Here is a 25,335-nt window from a genome sequence, read left to right as displayed (position 1 = left end):
CCTCGTGGCTACAGGCAGGGACGCGTCGACAAAGGACTCCCCGGGCTGTTTTGGCCTCCCAGGACGCCTTACTAATAAAAACACACACGTACTTTTAGCTGGTTTATTCCGTCGCACACTTTACACGTTACACGCTCACGTAACTGGCCGCTTCATCGTCGGCCTAAGCCCCACGCACGCCACCCTCTATTGGCGGACTTGTTACGGCCACACAGTAACCCGGTGGCAAGTACGTTGATAGGGGTTGTTCCCGGCGAATTGCGAGTGGGATGCTCTGGCAGGCGATAAGTCTGTTCCTACCTACGTGAAAGTCTGCGGAACGCAACGTGAAATGCGTGGGGAGGTTGGTCACACAAAATTACTTAATACAAAACACTACACAATAGTCACTGTGATTAGTCCCGGGTTCGGGTCTAGATAAAGTGTTCCACTCAGCTGGTTAACTAATTGCGGCTACTCCGCGAGGTGGCGAGGGCCACGTTACGCTGGGTACGGGCGCGGTGGAATCCTGCAGGATATCACACACGTGACCGTGGCACGTCCCAGTTAATGACTCGTCTGAAAGTTTAGATTCGCATTTGGCGCAGTGCCGCCCTGCGGGGGCGATGAACTAATTCCCGATGTGGGATTTCACAAGCATGAGGCGCGGGTGCCACGATGGGTCACCAAATCATTTACGTAGTACACTAAAAGTCCTGTGTCGGACTGCACATTTTATTAAAGGACCGCGCGGAGTCTCGAACGGTCGATTCGGGCCGACCGGGGAGCTGAATTAAAACGATTTGGCTATAATTACCTATTGTAGTGACTGGTGATGTTGGCGCGAAAGTTGAGAGCTCCCCGTGCGTGGGCTGCCGGCCCGGGCGAGTGCTGGATGGCGACTGACTAACCTCCCTGGCCGCCGGGGCCAGGGAGGGGGGAAATTCCGCGGGAAACTGCGGAGCGCGGGAAGATGATTTCGGCCAGTTTTGTGAATGATCCCAGTTTACAAAAAGATTATTAAATTAACATTAATTATTAGTGATTTTACACGTATTAGTTTTTGTTTATCTTATCAAATGCATGAACAAATTATTTAGTTGCGCAGTGCCACACCCGGCCGGGCGCTTTGCACAAGTAGGGGGCCGTGACTGACGTCACGCTGTTCGGGGCACTGCACTATGTTGCCCGCACGGGCGAGTTCGAGGCGCGGCACTGATCAGGTGTTGAGGACACATAACGGCCTGTGCTCTCAGAGGGAGCACCGACGACGGCGTCATGCTGAACACTCATCTTGGAGCACTGATTTATTTAAGTGAAATACCTCATGGTAAATTGAGGCCGACCACGGAACTGTACGTATAAGATTAAGAAAAGATTATGACTAGTGAAACTACATGTCGGTGAAAGCAAGAGTTGATGGTTCCGCGTTGCGCGAAGGCTGCCGGCCTATCCGAGCTCTTGAAGGACACTGACTGTGTCGCCGCGCGCGACCCCCCTTCCCTTGCCAGCCCTCCCGCGGAAACGTGTGAATTTCGCGGGAAACTGAACCGGCTAGGTTCGGGACAAGGCGCACAGTGAAACATGATTTTGAAAGGACTGAAATATTAATTGATGAAAATAATGTATAATAAAAACCTGTGGAAAAATATACATAATTTCATTTGTTGTAGTTCGGCGGAGGGATATGCCACACCCGGCCGGATCCTTCCGCCGACGTAGCACTCATTGCCTGGCGTTCGCCTCGTTGCACGAACTGCACTTTGTTGCGCGCACGAGCGCGTTCGGTGCACACGCCTTTGTGAGACTTTAATGAGGTATAGCGGTCTATGCGACATAGAGGAGCATTGGCGGTCGGCGTCACACCACATAATATTCCATAACAGGAATATGGTCAACAAACAAAGAAAAACAAAGAAAAATGAACTTGTCGCGGCCTCGTCTCTGGTGAAGCTGTGGAGACGGGGTGGACGTCGCTCGGTCGTTCAGTTGTTGTGTTTGCCCGGCGCCAGCTCTTTGGTAGAGCAGCCTCACACTCTGAGGCGGGAGTAGACCGTTCGGCCCAATGCAGCTGACCGAGGACGTGCTGACGAGTAGCTAGCAGGAAGATTGGGTGTAGAAGAGAGGATGCCCGCGGTCGCACAAAGAGTCGCTAGCGGAAAGGATGGAAGTTGGAGAGAGGGATGCTCGCGGTCTCACGAAGAGTCGCTAGCAGAAAAGATGGAAGTTGGAAAGAGGGATGCCCGCGGTCTCACAAGGAGTCGCTAGCAGGAGTGAAGGAGAGAGGGATGCCCGCGGTCTCACGAAGAGTCGCTATCTGAGGACAAGAAGTTGAGGAATACAAGTCAATGATGCCACATTTGCCTGAGGTAATATTTATTCTCCCAGATCAGCTGGGAGAGAGGAAAGCTCACAAAGGTAATTTTCCTCCCAGATTGGCTGGGAGAGAAGAATTGTCTAGGCTTGTTAGCCCGCACAATTTATACACGTTTCATCTACAATCATTTGTGTTAAAGTTTTACATATTTCTATCTCTTTTGATCATTTGCATTTAACAATATTATTTCCACATCTACAAAACATACTTACAATATACACTTAATAATCTACCTAAATATTTACAATAATAACATATATTAAATAACTATAATACATTGTCTCTTTATATTTACAACTGCCATCTGGTGGCGAGTGGTGGCACTACCAGGGCCATGGCTAGAGTGTTGCGCCGCGGACAGGACTGTGACCCGGGTTTTTTATTTAATAAAGAGGAGGTACGACGTCAAACTAACAGAACGAAAAAAAAAAAAAAACCCTCTCAAATGATGACAGCACAGAAATATTAAACCCCAAAAAAATTCAGCGCAACAGTTGAAACGAGACAAAAACACGACAAAACGAAAAGACGAAACCAAACGCAAAAGTTTTTTAAAACAGAAGAGAATGAAAAAAAAAATAAAAAACTCCCACAAATGTTGACAGCACAAAAATATTGAACCCAAAAAAATTCAGCACAACAGTTGAAACGAGACAAAAACCTGACTAAACGAAAAGACGTAACACACAATAGTTTTCCAAAACAGAAACAAGCTTGTTTAATTTTTTAAATTGTGAACTCAGATTGAGTCCGACAGTTTGTGATCTTATTCCGTTACCTAATTCTTCTACCTAGTGTTCAAGAATAAGGTCTAACAGTTATTTGTCGGATTTAAGTAATTCCTCTAGGGGGAAATATTCCGACGAAGTCAAGAATAGGATCCCTGGATTCTGTTTATATAACCACGGTTGCCTAGCAGCCAGCTACTAGTTTGGTGTTAAGGATGTGAAATCTCTATTATTCTGTCGCCTTATTGAATTTAGTACATTTTTTAAGTAACCGTGAGCGCTGCGTTAGCTGTCAACTCTTTTTCTATGCGAGATTTCGTTCTATACTAACTTGTATCTGTGCTATTCTTTGTCATATATATTTTATTGTTGATGTGAGGTTTATATAGTTCTGGTTCGAATTTTTCTTGAAGGTTAATGCAAATGGCTAACCAAAGCAACCGTAGTAATTTTACTTTTTCATTTGAAGATGATATAGATGATGAAACATTTCTAAGGAGCTCGCGAAATAACATGCCTGGGTTAGATGTATCTGACAGAATAGGAGCCCTCAACTACGAACGTCAAATTCTAATAGAGAGGCAAAAGAAGCTTGAAACAAACTGCATTCAGTCAACGCAACGGTCTCTTAGCCTTTTGAAAGAAACTGAGGATGTTGGAGTGGCTACGGCAGAGGTAACGTATTAAATTGTTATAACATCTCGTAGTAAGATCCTTTCTGTAATAACAAGTAGAGACTGATCTACCGAAACACTAAATGATCGCGTCTGCTTTTACCAGTGGCGCAGCGTGCCATCTCGGCGCCTGGGGCGGGAGACCCATTTTGCCGCCCCCATTCTATAGGTGCTTAATTAAAATTAGTGATTTCGCAGTTTTCCTTTTAAATAAATATTAAAAAATAGTTGGTGCGCAAAATTTTAGATAAAAATGGAACATTATAGTGTGTCTGACACATGTAATGAATGAATCATAGATCAGATCTCAACCCGCTTCACCGGTGACCCACCCCCGCGGGCTGCCGCCCGGGGCGGGCCGCCCCCTCCGCCCCACCCACGCTACGCCACTGGCTTTTACCACAGTGCATGGAAACGTAAGAATGTCCAACTAATGAAATTAAATTTGTACTATTACGAAATATGGTAAATTTGTAGTTGAGCGGTATTTGCGGAAAAAAATGTTAAAAATCCGAAAATACCTTTATTATATGCTCTTCAACTTCCTATTTTCATTAAAAGTGGCGGAGGTAAGAAATTCCAAATACTTTAGGAGATATCGAATTTTTAAATTTTAATTATTGTAAAAAAATTTTTATAAAAATCTGAAATAACTTTTATTATATGCTCTTTTACGTCCTCTTTTCATTACAGCCTGCGGAGATAAGAAATTCCAATTACTTTTGGAGATATCAAATTTTTAAATTTTAATCACTATACCTGCACATTCACGGCGTTCACCATTGTTTTTTGTTTACGAGTATCAATTTTTGTTTTATTTTGGATAATGTTGTCACGTGGTAGTTCGTGATAGGCCAATATTCAAATGAACCAATAGGCCGCCTCCAACTTAAGTGAGTTTTTAACGTTTCAAATTTTTATACTTTAAAAAATTACGTTCGTTCCTATTGTTAATCCTTTGTCCCGTTTTGTTAGTTCAGGTCAGTTACATTATAAATACTTAAAACTATACAACAAGTAAAATAAATTGATATTATTTTTAATTTCCGTTTAATTTGAAGTATTTATAATGTAACTAACTTTGCATAATGGAATATTTCTGTTATTTAGGCATTCACGCGCACACGGCAAAATATAAAATTGCGCTGGTCGAATGATTACATAGGTCTTGTATTGCAAAATAAGAACGGCGATATCTCCTTAAGTAATTGGAATTTCTTATCTCCGCAGGCGGTTATGAAAAGAGGACGTAAAAGAGCATATAATGAAAGTTATTTCTGATTTGTACGATTTTTGTTGGCGCTAATCCGTACACTACATATTTACCAAAAAAATTACGTTAGTTCCTACTGTCCATCCTTTGTCCCGGTTGGTTAGGTCAGATCAGTTACATTATAAATAAATTAAAACTAAAGAATAATTAAAATTAATTCACATTATTTTTAATGTCACCTTAGTTTGAAAGTATTTATAATGTAACTGACCTGACCAAATCGACCATTTTAGTTTACTGTTCATCCTCTGTCCGAGTTTGTTTGGTCAGGTCAGTTACGTTATAAATATTTTAAAACTAAACAGCCATTAAAATTAATTCACATTATTTTTAATGTCGGCTTAGTTTGAAAGTATTAATAATGTAACTGACTTGACCTAATCAACCATTTTATTAATTACGCATTCACGAACACACGGCAAAATAACAAAAATGCCGACGGTCGAATGGTTGCACAGGTCTTGTATTGCAAAATTAAAAAATTCGATATCTCCTAAAGTATTTGGAATTTCTTATCTCCGCCGGTTGTTTTGAAAAGAGGAAGTGAAAGAGCATAGAATAAAATTATTTTCGGATTTTTAGCATTTTTTTCGCAAATACCGCCCAACTACATATTTACCCGAAATATTTAATTATAATAAAGTTAGAGTCGCCGCATTTCCAAAAAAATAAGTCTTAATTTCGAATGGTGTTCTGAATATTACAGATGTTCCTCTATTAACTTGAAAGCAGCATTTCAAAATTTTTAATGCTTTTTGAGACTCCGGTTGGTAATTATCGGACATCCCGGCTTTTCAGAACGGAAAGACAAAAAATCGGAAAACATGGTTTTCACACACTACACGTCTCTAAATTTACTGCAAAGAGATGGTTTCATAATTCCTACTAGTTTGTAAAAAAAATTAAATTTTTATATCTTGCATTACAATACCTGTGCTTTTACTCTGCCGTCACCATTCATTATTTACCTGATATCGTGTATCTCTTTGTTTAGCACAACTGTAGCCGACTATGAATAATTAAAAATATGCTAATTCTTCAGTTTCATATATTGAAGTGTAGCCCTCGATCCTGAAGGCTTGATCGAATGGTACATGATGCTTGCTGTTTTAGTTCAGTGTGTTGAAAGATCCTGATTGCATAGTCCTGTTGGCTTGATTGTGTGGTACGTGATGCTTGCTGTCTTAGTTCAGTATCTCAAAAGATCCTGATAGCATGATCTTGATGGCTTGATCCTGTGGTACATGATGCTTGCCGTTTCAATTCAATACATTGGAAGATCCTGCACATAAAAAATATTGACATGTAATAATGAATTTTGATCGTAAGTCAAATAAAAATTTTTTTTTTATATCCTACAATCATAATTCTTTATTATTTTGCAATCTCCAGGGCTGGGAAGGATAACCAAATGCACAAATAACAAAACTCTTAATTACCTAAATTTCTGAAGTAGCATTCTACCGTTAATTAAATAATAATATTCAAAAATGGTGTTTTCAAACACTATAGAGATGTTCCTATATTTAACCCTAAAACAGCGATTGAGAATTACGACTGGATTCTGAGAAATGTTGATAGGTGAAGTGGTGCATCCTGTGCAGTGATGCATCTGCCCACATGTTGTGCTTTAGTAGCGTACCCAAGACTGATTTCAGTGAGAGATATGCCTGATCATGTGGTTTGTCTGGAGATACTGAGGAATGTAGCATACCTGAGGCTGTTTTTAAAAAGACCGGGATGTTTGTCAGTGCGTAACGCCTGGGGCCAAGATAGTTTTCCACAATAATTTGTTTTCCATTCAAGTGAAAACCAATTAGGGTGGAAAACAGTCTTGGTTCAGGCTCTAACATACTGACATTAAACATTCCAGTCTTTTTGAAAACAGCCTTAGTTATGCTATATTCCACAGGATCAGGTTGCAGCTAGTATAAAGGAAACAGTAGGGTGGCGACAACAATCAGGGATATCTTTTGTGGAAAACTGTCTCAGCTGTGCTATTTAAACACATAAATATGTGTCACCATAGCAAGTACAGATGGTTGCTGTGCTACTGCACACATTATCTTAATTAATATGACATTATAGTGGCCATCACGAAAACATATATTAGATTACGTACGTGTCTATATTCCTTATTAATACAAAACCACACTTGGCACAAGTAGTACCAAATATATATTATGTACCGACTATTTTCCTTGGTAATACAAATTCTCACTTGACGCAAGTAGTATCAAAACAGATGCACACACATTGTTAAATATGGTGGTAATGTTACACTGTTGTCAATACACCACTTCAAATACAAAAGTTTCTCGGAATCCAATAGGAATTTTCAAATGCTGTTTTTAGGGTAGAGTGGAAAAACATTATTTTTGGAATTTTATTATTTTAGTTACAGAAAAGCAGCAACTATTTATACACATAGCTTAAAAATACATACAGAACTGTAGTGCTATGTTTGGGTAATGATGTGTCATGGGAAATTTTTTTGTGAAAGTTTCAAGTAAAAATATGAATGGCACATGCTGAATTTTACAAAGGAGCAATACTTTTCAATACTTTTACTGGTGAAAGACAGCTACATTTTATGTCTGAAAGCTCAATATTCCATAGTACTATTTGTCTACTTTTGGTGTTTCAGGAACTAGCACATCAGCGATCACAGTTGGAACGTACAGAGCAGCGCCTGGATGAAATTAATACAGCGCTACGATTTAGCCAGAGACATCTTCAGGGAATGAAGGTAAACTGTGAGGAAGTTAAAAGCCATGTGTCAAATATTTTCACTTGTTGTCTAATTGCCAGTGGAAAACAGGACTTAAGAGGTCACCTTCCTCTTTGATGTGTTAGTAGTCGGAGGCCCAGAGTTCTGGGGGCTACCCATGGTGCGGGGGACCAGGGGTTGCCAACATAGTTCCCAGCAAGAGTTGTCTCCACAGGTGTCCTTTGGGTGTCGTGGCGAGGAGTGTGTTACACCGGTGCTACTCTAAAGAGTGGTCGGCTGCTGATGTCACAGTTGGTATGCCAGTTGGAGGTAGTTTTCAGCGATGGCTCGAGCCCTGGTGTTATTTTTAATACAGTAGATTCCCGATTACCCGGGTGCGGGTTATCCGGTTTGCGGGTTAACCGTGCCATATATTCATAATCCATGAACACTAAAATAACTTATGACTTTTTATTTCTGTGCGTGCACAATGGCTATGGCACTTATGTAGCATTAAATACAATGAAATAAATTAGTTATGCAGCAAATTAACAGTGTGATGAAACATCCAATAATGTTTTCCTCTTTCCTCAATAGCTATTCGCTTCCTTCATTGTGCATTTATTTCCGATGACACCCGAGTTTCAGCCAATGTTTATATTCTGTCATCCCGCATGTCAGATTGTCAGCGGCAGCTCTGGAGCAGTTGATGTTTTTTTAAATCTTATTACAACTTAAATATATCTCCTGTATCAAAAAATTTGTTATTTTATAACTCAGAAAGGTTGTTACCGCTTACTTAGGAATGTTATGCCCAAGTCCTGTTATGTAAACAATGTGGTACGTGGATTTTAAAAATTTAATTTTAGGTTGTTTAAGCTTGAAATGTTATTCAACATTTATTTAAATGTACTTTGAATGTATTTAGACATATATCTGTTTATTAATTAATTTTAACAGGAGCAGTGATTGGAAAACAAATTTGTTTTGATGTAACATACACACTAATGGGGAAAAAATATGTGATTAGTGCTCTATTTTCCTGGAACAAATTGCAGAGTTACTTGGAGGGGTGGGTGTATTACAAAGCGACTCTGAATTATATATTGTATAATAAATATATATAATGTATTTATTTTATTGTTGCGGCCATCGACCTGAAACCTGTGATGGCCGTAATTGCGGGTATGAGAGGAAAGTGGGAATGAGAAAGGTGGTGATGAGATGAATATGAGGGGTGATGGGGAAGGCGAATGGTAGGGAATTTACGGGGTCGTCTGTTAGTTAATTATTCCTGATATCCCTAAACGTTCGATGTGGATAGCAGAATGCTGGGGGGCGGATTACCACTCATCTTTCCCTGTTCTTGACTGGAAGGCATATGAGTCCCTTTTCAATGCTACCTGAAGAGGTTAATAGGTAACTGTTACATAAATGTTAATAAGTGTAACAAATTACTGTACAGACTTTTAACATGGAAATATGTGCTGGTTTACACTGCCTACACTTGTCGTTTGTTATCTGAAATATATTTTGTCTACAGGTTTTTTTTTTCATACTGCACACAAAAATTGTTCTGAACTATGAGAAAAATATCTCACTCATTAAGATGTTTCTCGGATACCTGTTACATAAATGTGAGCTAACATTCAAATACCTGGGTTTTGTAGTTTTTCTGATTATTTTTGTGTCTGCATAATCATTTACGTACTACTTAGATGTTACAAGTTTTTTTGTATTAATTTTGTGTGTGCATAATGATAAATTTTGTAGCAAACTGACGCCACTCCCGCTGCCTGTCTAAGTTTTTTAAGTAATTGTTAATTTGAAAAGTGATCTCAGGGATTTTAACGGGGGTTCGGCCTCGTGGCTGCAGGCAGGAGCGCGTCGCGGTTTGAAAAGTACCCGAGCTGTTCAAGCCACCCAGGACACCTTATAAATAAATGTTAAACTGGTTGACACGACACTGCACTTTATTGAGAACCGTTACACACACAGGTCCAAGTACTGGCAGCGTCTGTTGTCTGACCGCCGCGGCACGCGAGTCTCTATGCGTAGACGATGTGCGCGACCAGGATAGTTGGCAAAATGGTATGTGCAGACTTATACTGTGGCCGTTATCAACGTGAAAGATGCGGCGGATAGTCGCGGAGTTGCAATGTTGCAACAGCTTGCAGAGATTGACGTTATTATGTAAAACAGCACGTACGAATGAATGTTCTAAAGTTAGTTGCAATCAAACCTGTTGCAAAACATAAAAGTCCCGAAAAGTACGTTGGTCCGGTTAGATGAAAACATACACGTTACAGTCACTAATTAAACAGTTAAGACGTGGTTAGATTACACGTAGAAGTTACACATTTATCTTAGATTAAAGTTAGATACGTAGATTAACGAGTAAGAACTCGACACACGTGGCTGGCTAGGAGCCTTCGATGATAACGATTACTTGGCTTTGAAGCCGGAAAACTGCGTAACTCATTTACGCTGTCCTTAAACTCTGGACATGAAAATTACGTAATAAATGCAAAACTCCCTGTTGGGCTAAAATGATTAGTTAACGAGTCGCACAAAGAGACGTGCAACTGAGTGGGGTTGGCGCAGAGCTGATTAAAGGATTTGAAGAACTTACACTATTGCTGAGACTTTGATGTGGTGCAAAATCTGAAGGCTCTGCGTTCGTGGAGCGACCAATCCCTGCGAGCTTCCGACGGCAACTGAGCGCGAGGGCGACCTCGCGCCGAGACACGTGAAGCGCGGGAAAACAGCTCCGACCAGTTTTGGATTTAAATGACATATTTCACAATATATGATTATAGAACAATTGGACATAATTTCCCTTGAATTAATTATCTTTTAATTGTTATTAATTTGGTTGTTTTTGATTTAAAAGAATAATTACTGATTTAGTTTAGCGCATTGCCACACCCGGACGGGCGCTGCAATCGACTTGGCGCTCGTCGCGGTGCACTTACACTCACTCGGCGGACATCACGCTCGGGCGTGTTCGTTGCACTTAAGAGTAAGTGTTGTTGTGTCATAACGGCCTGTGCGAACCAGAGGGAGCACCGGTGGTCGGCGTCAAAACCATTAATTTTTTGGTTGTGAACTTTTTTGGCTGACATATAATTTTTGTTTACAATCTTTGTTTGGAAACATTTTCTGGCAGCTTCTTGCTCCATTGATTTATACTTAACTGACACTTTTGCTTCCTAGTGCAATAACAGTCCTTGAGTTAGTTTATTACCTGTCCATTAAAATAAAAAAAATTGTTTTGATTTTAATATAGTTCCTCTCTTCTATTTTGGTCTCTTCTTTTGATTTTGTAAATCAAAACTATTTAAATAATGTAGTCTATTTTCAGCTTACCGTTAAATAACACATTTTTAGACTCTTTGTACTCTTGAATTTAGGCTGGTATAAATGGATGGAGTACCTGTGTGTGTACACATTGTGTGTGCTGAGAAGTTGTTTAACATAGGATGGTATTAGTATTTGTGTCTTTATTTTATCACCATAATTTCTCTAAGACATCTAAAAAATGCATGCTGGATACGTATTCTTAAGGTTGATAGGTTATTTCTCTGAAGTATAAGTGTGTAGAAGGATGTCTAAAGCGAGCCACACCCATATGAGTATGACGTGGCTCGGCCTACGAAAAATGAAATTGGCACGTGTGTTGGCTGTGAAGAGCCTGGTTTGTTTGTACAGAACCGTCGGTGGGACTCGGCTTGCTTCTGGCTCGGCTCGCTTCTCAATATGCCAGGCACTGCAGTCTGTGCGATTCAGTAAACAAGGTGCCAAGTCGGCTACCATGTCAAAGGGGTCCATATTGGCTGCCGTGTCAAAGGGGTCCATATCGGCTGCCGTGTCAAAAGCGTCCATAAAAACCTGGCTTTTTGATTAAATTCACAGACGGATTCATCATTATCAATGCCTTGTCGTTCCCAACACCCAGTGCAGTTCGTGGTACAGGAACCGAAAAATATAGTCTCAAAAAATTGTACTACATAGTCCAATGAATAATTGAAATCGGAACAAGCATCTGTTTATTATATTATTCACATTCTCATCATTCATTTGAGCCGTTAAAGGGGCCTCTAATGTCGAACCGAATCAGAAGTGGCAGTTGCTGTTGCTAAAACCAAAATATGCGCTGAATGAAATAAATGTAAACTATGTAAGGTATCTGAAAGGAAAGACTTAAAAGATCGTAGACCCAACATTTAATACTTTGAGGCAAAATTACTACAAATCACAACACAAACATGTATTGAACTTGGGTATAAATGCAAACTAGGATTAGAAATTAGAGTGCTGCAGCATGCCAAAAAGCTAAGAATTATCAAAAATGTTCATATGCTAGGTTGGCGCAAGCTACCAAAATATTAAAATTATTTACAAAAAAAACTATTATGCAAAAATATAAATACATTGATTATCAATAAGAAAGGTAAAGATTAAAACACCATAAAAATGTCTAATATCAGTGCCACATGCCCAACTGTTTTGCATAAATCTTACCTACACAAGTAACTAAGAAAGCATACAATTACAAAATTATAAAAATAGTAAAATTTAAAGTTTCTCCTTTGAGCCAAAACCTTGTTGACTGCGAAAGAGTTTATTGTGATGGGCGGCAATAATGATTCCTGTCTGATTTACTCCTTGACCAAACAGGATTTTTTCTTACAAGGTGAAGCCCAAAGGCATTTTTTGTTAATGTCCAGTGAAAATAATGGTGGCATACTGTTAGCACGTATATATTTCAGAAGAGAAACACGAGCGAATGCCTCAACACTCATGTAAAAGTCTGCTGCAGAATGCACATATAGCGTGACGAAGCATCTTTACCGAACTTGGTGAATTTCCAGTGTTCTCCTTTATGCCAGAGGTTACTAATTCGCAAAATGCAAACTAAGTTATTTGCTATGGCTTGCAAAACTATAAAGAGAACCAGTAGCACCAAAAGAAAACAAACATCTGCCAATGTGCAAAGAGATTTATGTCCAACCATACTATAGGCAGACAAGAATTTTACAAATGCTAAAATCTGCTTGATGGGTTCCAAGACAATTAAAATGGCAGTCGAAACAAAAGCCAGTTCAAAAATGGCCACAGTTCTTTGGTGCAACCACTTCTTAGAGCACACTTTTCTATCATGTTCCTTATTTCTTCTTGTGAACACCCTTGATCGTTTAAGACAACCACTGCAACTGCAACTTGCTCAGATAAACTCATTTTGTATATTGCTATCTACGAGCGAAGTTCGGAGTATGTCTGTATCGTGTGTTTGGCTCGCGAGTCAAGCTGGGTGATTTGGGCTGGCGAGCAAGACTTTTATGTGTATGGGCCGCTTACGAATTTTTATTTGCATTTTTTTTCCCCTCAAGAATGGGTAGTTCATGCATATTAAGGATGGACTACATTCAGTATTCAGTTGCATATTTCAGAAAGTTAGTTCTTCTTTAGTCCTAAAATATTTTTCACCAACAATAGTACAGTTTGGAACAGGCTCTGCAACATGCAGCCTTGAGCAGTATTTGTGCATCCCGCAGATCAAATACAAGAAAAATTTAAAATTACTGTTAGCAGAAAAATGATTTCCTTTCCTGATGTAATCAATGTATAAAATATGAAAAATATTTTCAAATAAGACTTTTTATTTCCACTGTTCTTATATTAGGTAAACTGTAACCAAATTAGATGGTTTGAATGAACTTGAAGCTAGTTATTTTGATATATTTCAACAGTTCATTTCAGTTTTTGTATGGTATGGCCCTCCATCAGTCAGTGTAACACACATATGCTTCTCAGTTTGATTGTTTTTGGACAGCCTTGGTCATTTTGTGATTATGTTAAATTGCTTCTAATCTAAATATGCTGGTAAATGCTTGATGAGGGCAAAAAATTATTTAAAATTTTGTATTGCAAATAATGTTTGTACTGTATCTGTGTAATAAAGATTTGTTAACTTTTCAGAGTTTGTTGGGTAGCTTCAAGAATTATTTCACTGGTAAAAGCGGGGAGCAGCCGACACCTGTTGCAATTGTACCTGTAGCTAGTGCAGAAGAACTGAACAGTTACTCACAGAACATTAGTAGAGCAGCCGTTTCCTCTGACCACCATCCAGGTACAACTTCATTGTATTCTGTTGCATTGAAAATGTACAATTAATACAATATGCAAGAATCTTACTTTTAGTTGTAAAGTACTTTTCTTGATGTGATAACGTCTTATAAATCGATGAACGCCGGCTGCACACACAAAAAATTGTCACGTTCCGCCTGAGCCGAGCGTGCAAGAACCGTCCAACCACCGTGCGAGAAAATCTTATATAATATCAAACAGGTTAAGGCGGGCTTTTTAACTAATTGTTTGTGATTATATTTAAACAAATTATTTAAATTTTATTTGCAAAAACTGTAAATATTTGAAAATGAAAAAGTATGCAATTTTTCATCTATGTTTTCTTATGACGTTATCACGTAGAATTATTGTCCGTAAACAGACTTCACAGACAACCCCCTTTTTTTTAGTGAGTTGAATGTGTATTGTTAGTTTTTGTACGATGCCCATTCTCGTATTAGGATTTCCTGTAATTGACAGCAAGAAATTGGTATTTCATTGCTTACTTGTATTGAATTCACCATATGTAATTAATCCCTTAGGAAATTTTGAGTGCTATAGTTCAGATGCCATATCACTCAAGATGATGGAGCATGTCATTTAAAACAATAAATATCCAATTTTAAAAATTATCTTACAGAAGTAAAGTTTTTCCTTGTGTGACTCGTTGATTGTGTAATTTGTCCCCTACCCCAAGTGTTCCACTCTATAAACATCTACGGTAGCAACTGCATCCATACGGAGTGAAGTGGTGCATGGTAAGACACTGGACCTCCAGTATAGAGAACTCGGATCTAATCCCATTCCGGCCATCCTGATTTGAGTTTTCCATGGTCACTTTTCCCAGAAATCACCCGAGGAAAATGCTGGGATGGTTTCTTACAAGTCATGGCCAATTCCTTTCACAGTTTCCTTGATTTTAGTTCAGTTTATCGTTTTCAGTATAGCATGTAGCATTGCAGGACAGTGCCTTCCCCGATTTTTCTTTAAGTTTTTATGAATAATATGTTTTAACAGTAATACAGTATAAGTTGTTTAAATAATGTTCAGGCATAACCTAACTGTGGTACATGTGGTAAATCATTGAAACCTAAATGAATCTTTTCAAATAACTTGGATGATAATATATTACAGTTTATAATTGTTTTCCATGTTAATATTTATGTTTGCTTATGTTTTAATAATGTATTCTCTCAATTAATTACTGTTTCTAATATTTGTGTATTGTTTAAGCCTATTTTCTTTATTATGAAACAGCCATGTAACTGTAAATTTACTGAATTCTACCTAAATAATTACGTTTTTATGTGTTTTAAAATGATTTTTTAAGCTTTAAATATTTTGTTTATATGCGCAAATGCACGGTAACATATTTTTCTTTTGTAATTTTGTCCGTGGAATGATGAGGAATGATGAAATCATGTGAGCCAGTTGCGTGGCAGTTAGTGAGAAAGAAAGACAGTGACGCCGAGGCGATAAAACGATAATGATGCATCCTGTGTAAGAGAGAGACAGAGCAACTAGCGTGAGAAAATATTCTGGGAGTCCCCGATTTTGATGTGGATTTGAAAAGAGACAGATCAAGGGAAGCCCCGAGTTATGTGCGTACAGGGTTTTTTCATGTATTGTAATTTGTTCTGTGATTGGCTGGTGTTGGAGGGAGTGTTTGATACTGTGCTGTGATTGGCCGAAAGTTACGTCATGGTGCAATCCTTGGTCTCTCCTGAGACCAGTGTGTCATTTTGGTTCTTCAGTCTCTACTGAACAGCGACTGAGGAGGTGGTTAGTTGAGTAGGTGGCTCACAACTTAACTATGAAGATGTTACGAGTAAATTTCGTGGCTGTGGTCCGGGCGTCACCGGTTTTATAATCAACCTTATTTTCGTTTTTTTGGACACAATTAGAATTTATTGACTACAGTCGTCGGTAATCGCCGAAAACAGGACTTACCAAAGTTCGTCACTGTTTCCGAGGACATTGTCCTTCGGCATTGTACCGAAAGTTGAGTGCAACTGCGGGACTTAACTTCAAACTGTTTTAATATTCAATTTTTGGCCAGTCAGCGTGTGACCCAAATTAATGAAGCTTGTTTGTTGTGAGAAAGGAAAATACTGTTTTCAACTTGTAAATGGTGTTGTTACAAGATGGCGTCAAATGTCTCGTGGATTCGTAAGGTATGAATAAATAATCAGTGAAAAACATTTTGTGTACGAGAGACATCATTGAAATTCAACATCGCCCATAACTAATATTCTGAGGGAAACATAACCTCATTTTTTCAGCATCCGAATATGCAAGTGTATCTTGTGAGTTACCCTTCGAAGACCAAAACGTAAAATATCTGAGCTAGTCCGGTGGTCTTTGGAGTGTAACAAGCGTGTTAGATTTTATTTTGATTGTTTACAATAATAGGGTTATTTATGATTGTTATCAATAATAGGTTTATTTATGATTGCACAGCAAAAATTTTTTAGTCTCAGTATCTAATAATTTAGTGCAGGCTGGAGATTTTAAAACTTTTGAAAGAATGCCTATATCCCGGAAACTACAAAACTTTTTACTTTGGTTATTTTATTCAGAACTGTAATTCACTGGCCTATCAACTCTTTTTGGCTTGACGTTGAGTTGTAATATATCTTGTATGTCAAAATGAGATCATTCAAAAAATGTTAAATTGCCATAGAGGTGGGTCTATACACAGTATGGTCATATGCCTTGAATTTCAGGAAAAGTGGGGAAATGTGTGTGAATTTTCATTGACATGAAATCACCTGGGATTATGCTGGAATAATTTTTCCCGCCTGGAATTTTTATCTCTCTCACAAAACGAACGTTATTTAAACTATGTAGTTGCATTGAGGCTAGAGTTTGTGATGATATTAACACGTCATTCTAATACAGGGTAGGGCTAAAGGTGTGTATCGGTTTTGAAGGGCTTTAAAAAAAGAGAAACTTACAGAAATGAGGTTTATTTTATTGGAATCAGTATTCATCCCCATTTTTTTAATTACGTTGCGAAGATCACATCTGGAAGATGGTGGCCATCAGCAGCATCACATAGATGGTGATTTTGGAAACCTTCGACCGCTTTTCGGCACATAGGGGTATAGCGGTGATTTCCTTCCGAATTTGCATCTTCAGTTCTTCCAAAGGGTGAGGATGATGATTGAAAACCTTTTCCTTGCGGTTACCCCACAGGAAGAAGTCAAACGCTTCAGTCTGGGGCCGCGCTGACCGCATTTAAGCGTTTGTGACTAGTGTGTTAATAGTGTTGTGTTACAGTTTAGCTTGGTTTTAAAGCAAGTAAGTTTATTTTTTATTACAACAAATAGTTGCACACTTAACCATTTTTTTTAGAAAGGAGAATGAACAAGTAAAAGTAATGTTTCTCCTATTTTACATTTTAGAGACTTTTTTTTTTTAATCATCCAAAAAAATTTAAACTAACGTAAATACGTTATAGCAATTTAGTAATCATAAAACTGAAAAGAAAAAAAAGTATTAAGTGTTCAAAAATTTATAGTGCTCTTGAAAAAGCATGAATAATTTCTAATATTTTAATAAGTCTGTGTATAGTAGGCAATAGACACTTAAGAAATTTAACTGCTTGCTTGACTGAGTTTATTAAATCATTTTATGTAAACCATTTTAGAATCATTGTAGTGTCATACCATTTCTTTGAGTTCCAGCAACTCAGAAACAGTAATAAAATTATTTTGCTAGCATTTATTGACATATAAGAATAGGGCCTGCATAGTAGTACATACATTATCGACAATTTAAGCTTATTAAGGTTGTCTATTATAGCTGCTTTTATTTTACCAACCAAAACACAAAATTTTCACTTAAATTACAGTGCTTAGTTTAAAATGTTTTGTTATCAGTTCACCTCAAACCTGTATGTTGGTGCCCATGTTTCATTATGTTGTGTGGATTCTCGATATTTGGCAGCGTTGTCTATATTTATTAATTGGCTTTATTTAGGTGCTTTGCTTATGAAGTTTTTATGGAAATTTTTGTTTTGTCTATACAATATAATTGAACCACTAAATGTTATGTAGAAAAAATAAGCTTTTAAATATAAAATTTGCGCAGTTTTGCCATCAATCAAATTCAGTGGAGAATTAAATTGATTTTCTTGAAAAGGTTGAAAAGTGCATAAATTTCAAAATCCGATTTTGGTGGTCACCCTGTTACAGGCTGTCTTCTTAATTTTCACACTTCGGTAATCAGCTATAGAGTTTAAAAGCAACAAAAATGCCTTGTTAAAATTTAAAAAAAATCTTTAGTTCTAGATATATTTTCTTCCAATGTTCCACTAACTTACTGTATACTAGAATTGCCAAACACTTACCATTGAAAGAAAAGTATATGATTAATTCTAAACATTTTACTAAATAAATAGACACGGTAAATTTGTCAGGTGCATAAAATATTTATTTCATAACAAAACCATTTTAGAATAATATATTTTATTTAAAGTGGATATGCGTAGGCCTTTTTAAATTTTAGTATAGGTCTAGTAATGTATGTGTAGAAAGGTATTTATATTTTACAACTATTTAATTTTGGTGAAGTGACTTGTGCTTCATAAATCAGTCGCAGATGATCATAGGCATGATTGTAGATCAAGTGAGGTCCCATGAAATTAGTTTCCCCCCCCCCTCTCCCCCCCCCCCCCCCCTAATCAACCAAGGGAAATTAGTTTCCCTGGTAAAGCAACAGGAAAAAATGATTGTAAGTTACTCTGGCACTTCCTCAATGTTTTAGATAAATTATCATCTCATAATAGTTGTTTACTATATAAATTCAACCCTAACATTTTCAACAAACTTGTCAACAGGGTCATCAGGGATTTAATTGATCTTGTATCTTCTTTACATTAATTGGTTTAATGCTTCCCCAATATCAGTATACATAAACTTGCAGCTTATGTTGTTTCTTAAACTTTGATCCTCAGGACGAGAAAAAGTTGTTTGATGGAGCTAAATGTATGGTTTGTGTAAGATACGTTATAAATAATTAAGTGGAATAGACATTTAGAACACAAAACTGAAATAAAATCAGTATAATCAAATCCATCAGTCTTTACACACATACTTTAACAAGCCAGTGACCCAAATTTTAAAGTATGGTAGCTTGGCTTTGCAGTGCCTTTTCTGTATTCCACCGTTAAAAACTCGCTAGGGATTGTAAAAAGTTTTGATTTATCATTTATGATTTCATGTCATCATACTGTAGCAACAGCAAATGTGTTTAGCCAATAAAAAATTCTGTACATATCACCACTGCAAAAATAAATTTTTTTTCCATTACTTTCAATACTGATTTGATAGGGACTGATTGATCTGGTAATAATTGCAGTGGTTTTTATAACTAAGTAGAAAAAATATGTAACACTATTTTTTTGTTAATCAAAATTGTGTGTATTTTACGTTACTTAAAAATCTGGCAGTGCCAAAAATGTTTTTTTCTCCCTTCTCATTTGTTACAATAATAAAAAAATATAATTGTGGCTGTTGTAATTTCTGTACAATTATAAAATAATTACTTCCAACCATCACATTCTCTTAAGTTCAACCAGAAGAACTGTATCATCTTCCAATATGGCCACGTTTTTTGAAGTGGACTGGAGTGATAATAATCACTTGTTTGTAAAATGCTTTAACCACAACTTCAATCTTAAAGTGATTGGTTAGCTCTAAGAAGTATTTTAAACTGTTAAAAAAAAAATAGCCCTAAGTATATTTTTCTCATTATTACTGTGCTTACAGCTAACATTATTTTTACATTTTTTAATGTTCTATAGTGAAGAGATTTTCAGGTTCACAAGATTCAGTACAAGTCTGTATTTTTGTTCATCTGTGCATTGGTAGGCTAAAAGAGTACACCTAGCTTACAACTAACATTTATTTCATAATTGTGACAGGAGTTTTACATGTAACCACATAAACTTTTGTCTGGTGTCATGGTATCATTGTTATAAACAACTTAAGTACGTAGCGGAGCATGCTGTATGCTGGTTGTAGCGGTCGAATGTGCAGACGGCAAGGAAGGGGGATAGGTACATAGCGGAGCATGCTGTATGCTGGTTGTAGCGGCCGGAAGGGGAGACGGCAGGGGAGAGGTGGGAATTCTCGTAACGCTGCTTGTGTTTGTCTTCTCAGTTTCCGTAACGGCTAGCGATTGATGCTACTATATTTCTTTTATTGAAGTTATACTTCTTTAGGTGCGTTATGAAAAAATGATAAGAGTGAACTTTTAAGATGCGCGCGCATCACTGTAACACAATTAACAGGTTGAAGCTGCCCGCTAAAATGCTCATTAAGTCTCGAAAAAAACTACCAACAAAATAGAAATAGAACCTCTAGTAGTCGCGCATGTTGGCACGCTCGTCGCCTCTGATCACTGTTTTCATATTTATAATATTTATCCACATGTTTCTAGTTTCTACATTCACAACACGTGTTTTAGTTTCATACAAGTGCAAATTATATGTATGCTAAGAAATTAAATTCAGTAGTGATTTAAATGGAATATTTTGATTAATATTATTTACTATTCGTAAATATTAGTAAAAAAATTGTGCTTATATACTTTTTCAAGTGCTCCAATATAATTGAGGTTAACTATCCGTATGAATTATTTATTGATATAAATTAAAATATTATTATTTAATATAATTAATACTAAATATTATTAAATTATTAATTTTAAATATTTATTATTGGTTATTTAGTATTTACAAAATAAAAAAATAAATTTAATAAAACATTTAATAAAAAATTTGTGATAAGAATTAAAATTTATCATCAAATTAAAATATTAATTTGTAATATTTATTATCAATAGAATAAATAATAAATATTTATAAAAATAAATGAACAAATTTAATGAAAACTTTTTTGATAAAAATGAAAAGTGAATATTAAATTAATAAAATAATAAATATTTAAAAAATGAATTAAATTAAATTTTTGAATTTATTATTATATTTATTTATTTTATTTTAAAATATTAAATAATTAATAATACATATTTAAAATTAAGAATCTTATAATATTTAGTACAAATTATGTCATATATATTTATTATTCTCTAAATTTTATTTATTTAATTTTTCAAATTTAAACTGAACTTTATTGATTGCGTGTTGACTATCTTTTTCCAGCCCTTTTATTATTTTATTGTAATTAATTATTTGCATACAAATAAAAACTATTTTTTTAATGATGCCAAAAAGTATAACTTCTCACGCACGTACATTAAGTACATGCACCCATTTTTTCAAATTTTAAGTACTTATCTACAATTTATTTATTCATGTGGAAAAGGGTTTTTGAATTATGCAATTAACTTAATACCCCAATTACCAGGTCGGGTACAATTGATGATGTATTTTCAATGAATTTAGAACCTATTAAATCCCCAACATGTGTGTCGTATTTCAGCTGTCATAAGCCAATCATCACTATGATAGCTGCTGATAATTCTGCGGATAATTTTTCATAAAAATGAGGTACTATTTACTATAATTGATTCATGTTTTTGTCAGTTAAATAAATAATTCCTTTTAAAATATATTTGAAAACATTAACTTTTTTTTTAATTTGAGATCATACCTGCATCTCTGGTTCAGTAAAAAAATACTAATAATTTATCTTTACCTACACTTATTTTTACGTTCTTTAAATGATTCATGCAATGGGGAATTTAAATTTACTACAATTTTTTGGACATACGCCATTGCAGTTTTTAAATTTGTCTTGGAAATATTCTGAAAAAAAAAATGAAGATAAAAAATTCACAGAAAACAAGACTGAATCAGCTGATGTGCGACAAACGGAACCAACGATGAAACTAAACAAGTATTATGGACAACACAACGACGACAGCACGGACAAAAAAAGTTTAACCTCCAAATATTAGACAGCACAGGAATTCCATTGAAGGAACTTGGTCATGAAAAATAATATATCAACACAGACTAACACAGTGGGCTTAACAATGACGAGACAGGTTAAATGCAGGCAACATATAAACACAACAATGAAGATAAACAAGTACCATAGACAACACAATGACGATAGCACTGACAAACACAGAAGGTTTCCAATGACAACACTTGCGATGTTTTGGGAACTGACATGTGTTCCCGTCATCAGGCACAAACAGACTATTTTCATTTGAGATCATACCTGCATCCTTACGTTTCTTAATTATTAGCTCTTGATCAATAAAAAAATACTAACAATTTATCTCTATTTATACCTAATAAGCAAGAACTTTCACTTCTGTCATATGTTGACTCCACGCACTCACATTTTTTTATTGTATAAACTTTTTGCATTCCATAGTATAACTCAGTTGTCATTATGTTTTGAATGTGTTTGTGAAAGATTTTTTCCCCTAGCTAGTGTTGTGTGTTTTTTTAATAATTTATTTATGGTTTCTACAGGTCTGCAGATTCGTGGGCAAACCCCAGCCTCGAGTTCCAGTCAAGTGCAAGCAGTGTTGGAACAAAATCTGAATGAAATTGGGCATTCTGTTAGCTTTTTGAAAGGACTAGCAGAAGGTTTGAGTAGTGAACTGGACACCCAAGCTCAGCTTATTGACAGAGTCACGGAGAAGACAGAAAAGACAGACTTCAAAATCCAACAGCAGAATCGAGACATGAACAAATTGCTTAAGAAATAATTACAGAATGCAATAAAATTTATCAATCAAAGTTTACTGTGCTGTTGTTAAATGAGAATTACTTTTTGTAGTGTGTATATAATTTAAAATAAATTATAGAAAATTTGTTGATCATAGAATTAAAAGTATAGAATTTTGGTGAGTATTTTGTATGACATTAATGTAAATTGTCATAATCATTGTTCATTTACTTAAGTGAAAGTTTCTGTTTTATTAATTTTCTGGTTTGATGTAGTGTATAATTTTTTTAACTGTTTTTTTTTTTTTTAATCTTTCCAAATATTTACTACTTAAAAATATTTTTTTCTAGTAGAATCAATTTTGCAGCATTTTTTTTTTTGCAATGTATAATGAATATGATTATGTTTGGGGATCATTATAAGGCATTTAAATGTGGGAACCCCAAAAAAATGGTTAGTGCTAAATTAACAAAATGTGACAATTTGGTGGTTCTTGAAGTTTTTCCTGAAATTTCAGTTTTTTTTGTGAAAATGCGAAGTTTTAAATCAAATATTGCTATCTTTCTTGTGTTGATTGATGACATTTTTGAAAACCTCATGTTAATGTAACACAAGACATGAATTTCAATTGCAAATAATTTGAATTTTCGAATGTAGGCAATTTTTTCTACAACAGTGCCATTTGCTAGTATTGGATGGAACAAATGTGATGTGTTGCTCTTTGTGTTGTGAATAACAAGATCTTGAATCTCGATTTCTTTGGTTATTTTGTGAAAGAGCAAGATGGCTTAATTTACAAGGGAAACTACTACATATTTGATATTTTTTTGGTTTTATGCTACATTTTCTTGCACATGATGTAACACTTAAAAATGCTGTAATTTTTCAAGTGAAGATAATATTTTTCCCCAGTAAATGTCCAAAAACAGTAAACATTCATACTGAATTAACTTATCTTCTTATTTGTTTACACTTGCATTTTAGTAATTTTATAGTTTAGTGGGCCAAGATATAATTATTGTTAGTGGTACGAAAAGTTCTCACCTTTAGTTTTATATATGTTTCATGCTGTCTCTTTGTTTACATTTAATGTAGTTCATTGTATAACATCTAAAAACATTGTTGACATTCTGCCCTGTTTAAACCATATAAAAGTAGTTGGTGTGCTGTTTTATTTGGTACTCACAATTTGTCTGCATTATTTAACAGTATCTATGTTAGTTTGTTGGTTGAATTTTATGAGGGCTTTAGAGATGTACCTAGTAGATCTATTATTTTAATGGAGATTTTTGGGGATAGTACTTATAACTTAATACTGTTGCTACAAAAAATATTTGTAATGCTACTTTTTGATGCATAGGCTATATAATACAAATTTCAAGAAATAAAATCAAAAACAAAAATTCTGCACCAACTTCTTTTAGAAATTTTGAAGACTTTTTACACTGATTTTTCTCATTGCCTTTAGGTTTTGCACCATTTTTTCGCACCTATTTTACATTTTTTTTTACATACACCAAATTTTGGTATTGCTTTTGCTTTGTTTTAACACAAATTTTGGTCAGTTTTATTTACCTTTTTTTGGGGTCCCTAACTGTAATGCATCTCACTTGGTGAGTGCAGTAGATTAAATGGCATGCACTATTGCACTATTGCCAGACTGATAATAGTGATGTTTAGGAGGTGTACTTTTTATTTGTGTTGATGTCTTTATCATATTGAATGTTGTATAAATTTTTATCTTTAAAAAAGTAATTATTTATCATAAATTGTTTATATATGTTAAAATATATGTTTTTATGTGTTATGGTTTGAAAGTCCTTAAATTTATATTAATTCATTAATGTGGTTGAATAAAAATTGTATTGAATACATTCCTATTAAAAATAAATTTAAGTGAGATTCATATATATTTACTTATCTTTATATTAAATTTGAAATGAGAGCAACATTAATGACAAGAATGATAAAATAAATTTTTTTTTTCATTTATTTTAAGTTTTAAATTTGAAATCATTAAGACCCATTTTATGTTTGCTCTTGTATCACCATTCCCACCCTTCAACACCCAAACATCCTTGAGATGTGGCACAAAACTATGTAATAGAGAAAAGAAAGATAAGGTTCGCTGTCATGGGCAATATTTATTGCAGGCATGAAGGTGCTGAGATAGATACATGTATAATCAAAGATTTCAAAAATTTAAATGGCTAAACAAAATTTGTATAAATACTGGGGAATATGTGATGTGCACATGAATGTAGTTACCGTGTTTTATAGCATAATTGTCTCACATTTTATACTAAAATAAAGTTTGAAAAGTAGGGGTGTGACATTTATGAGAAAAATTTTTTTCTTGTTAGGTAAAGTTACTCATAAGAACAAAACCCATTCATGGAAAGTATGTTTATTAAAAAAAAAGGAGTATACAAGAGCATGCCAAAAATTTAAATTAATGTCATGCAACAAAAATGTTTCTTCAACTTTAAATAGAAAAACTAAATCTGTGACCCGAACGCGAGCCACTTGAATCTGTGTCTTGAACTAACGTGTAACTATTGTCGTAGTACACACCACGAAAGAGTGTGGGCTATCAAATGTAGTTAACTCGGCACCTAACAGAGAGCACGCCTTGCATGCAATCGGCGAGATATCGATATTCGACCGCGTGTGCGCGCTCTATACGGGAAACAACATAACCAAACATGAATGATACCAACTAGCGCTGGCTACATTTTTATAAGCGGGACACCGCGGCGACGCAGACGAACAGATAAAGGTTATAACATTTTAACGTTTAAAAAGTCT

General features: G+C 35.7%; 1 protein-coding gene across 1 annotated transcript; it reads left to right on the top strand.

The window, feature by feature from the left end:
* Window positions 1-3,387: 3,387 nt before the first annotated feature.
* On the top strand, window positions 3,388-24,435 carry LOC134529856 (synaptosomal-associated protein 29). The gene is made up of 4 exons (XM_063364370.1): window positions 3,388-3,759; window positions 7,679-7,780; window positions 13,724-13,874; window positions 22,329-24,435. Exons 1-4 carry the CDS (start codon window positions 3,502-3,504, stop codon window positions 22,565-22,567), a joined length of 750 nt encoding a protein of 249 aa, XP_063220440.1. The 5' UTR covers window positions 3,388-3,501; the 3' UTR covers window positions 22,568-24,435.
* Window positions 24,436-25,335: the final 900 nt, after the last annotated feature.

This window comes from Bacillus rossius, chromosome 2 (genome assembly GCF_032445375.1).
Source record: "Bacillus rossius redtenbacheri isolate Brsri chromosome 2, Brsri_v3, whole genome shotgun sequence".
Lineage (NCBI taxonomy): Eukaryota > Metazoa > Arthropoda > Insecta > Phasmatodea > Bacillidae > Bacillus > Bacillus rossius.
This window is presented reverse-complemented; position numbering and strand designations above follow the sequence as displayed.

Bases quoted from the DNA above. Each gene is read 5' to 3' on its own strand.
- LOC134529856 (XM_063364370.1), top strand. From the start codon at position 3,502: ATGCAAATGGCTAACCAAAGCAACCGTAGTAATTTTACTTTTTCATTT. The intron at 3,760-7,678 runs GTAACGTATTAA...TTGGTGTTTCAG, and splicing joins TTGGAGTGGCTACGGCAGAG to GAACTAGCACATCAGCGATC. The intron at 13,875-22,328 runs GTACAACTTCAT...TGGTTTCTACAG, and splicing joins TTCCTCTGACCACCATCCAG to GTCTGCAGATTCGTGGGCAA.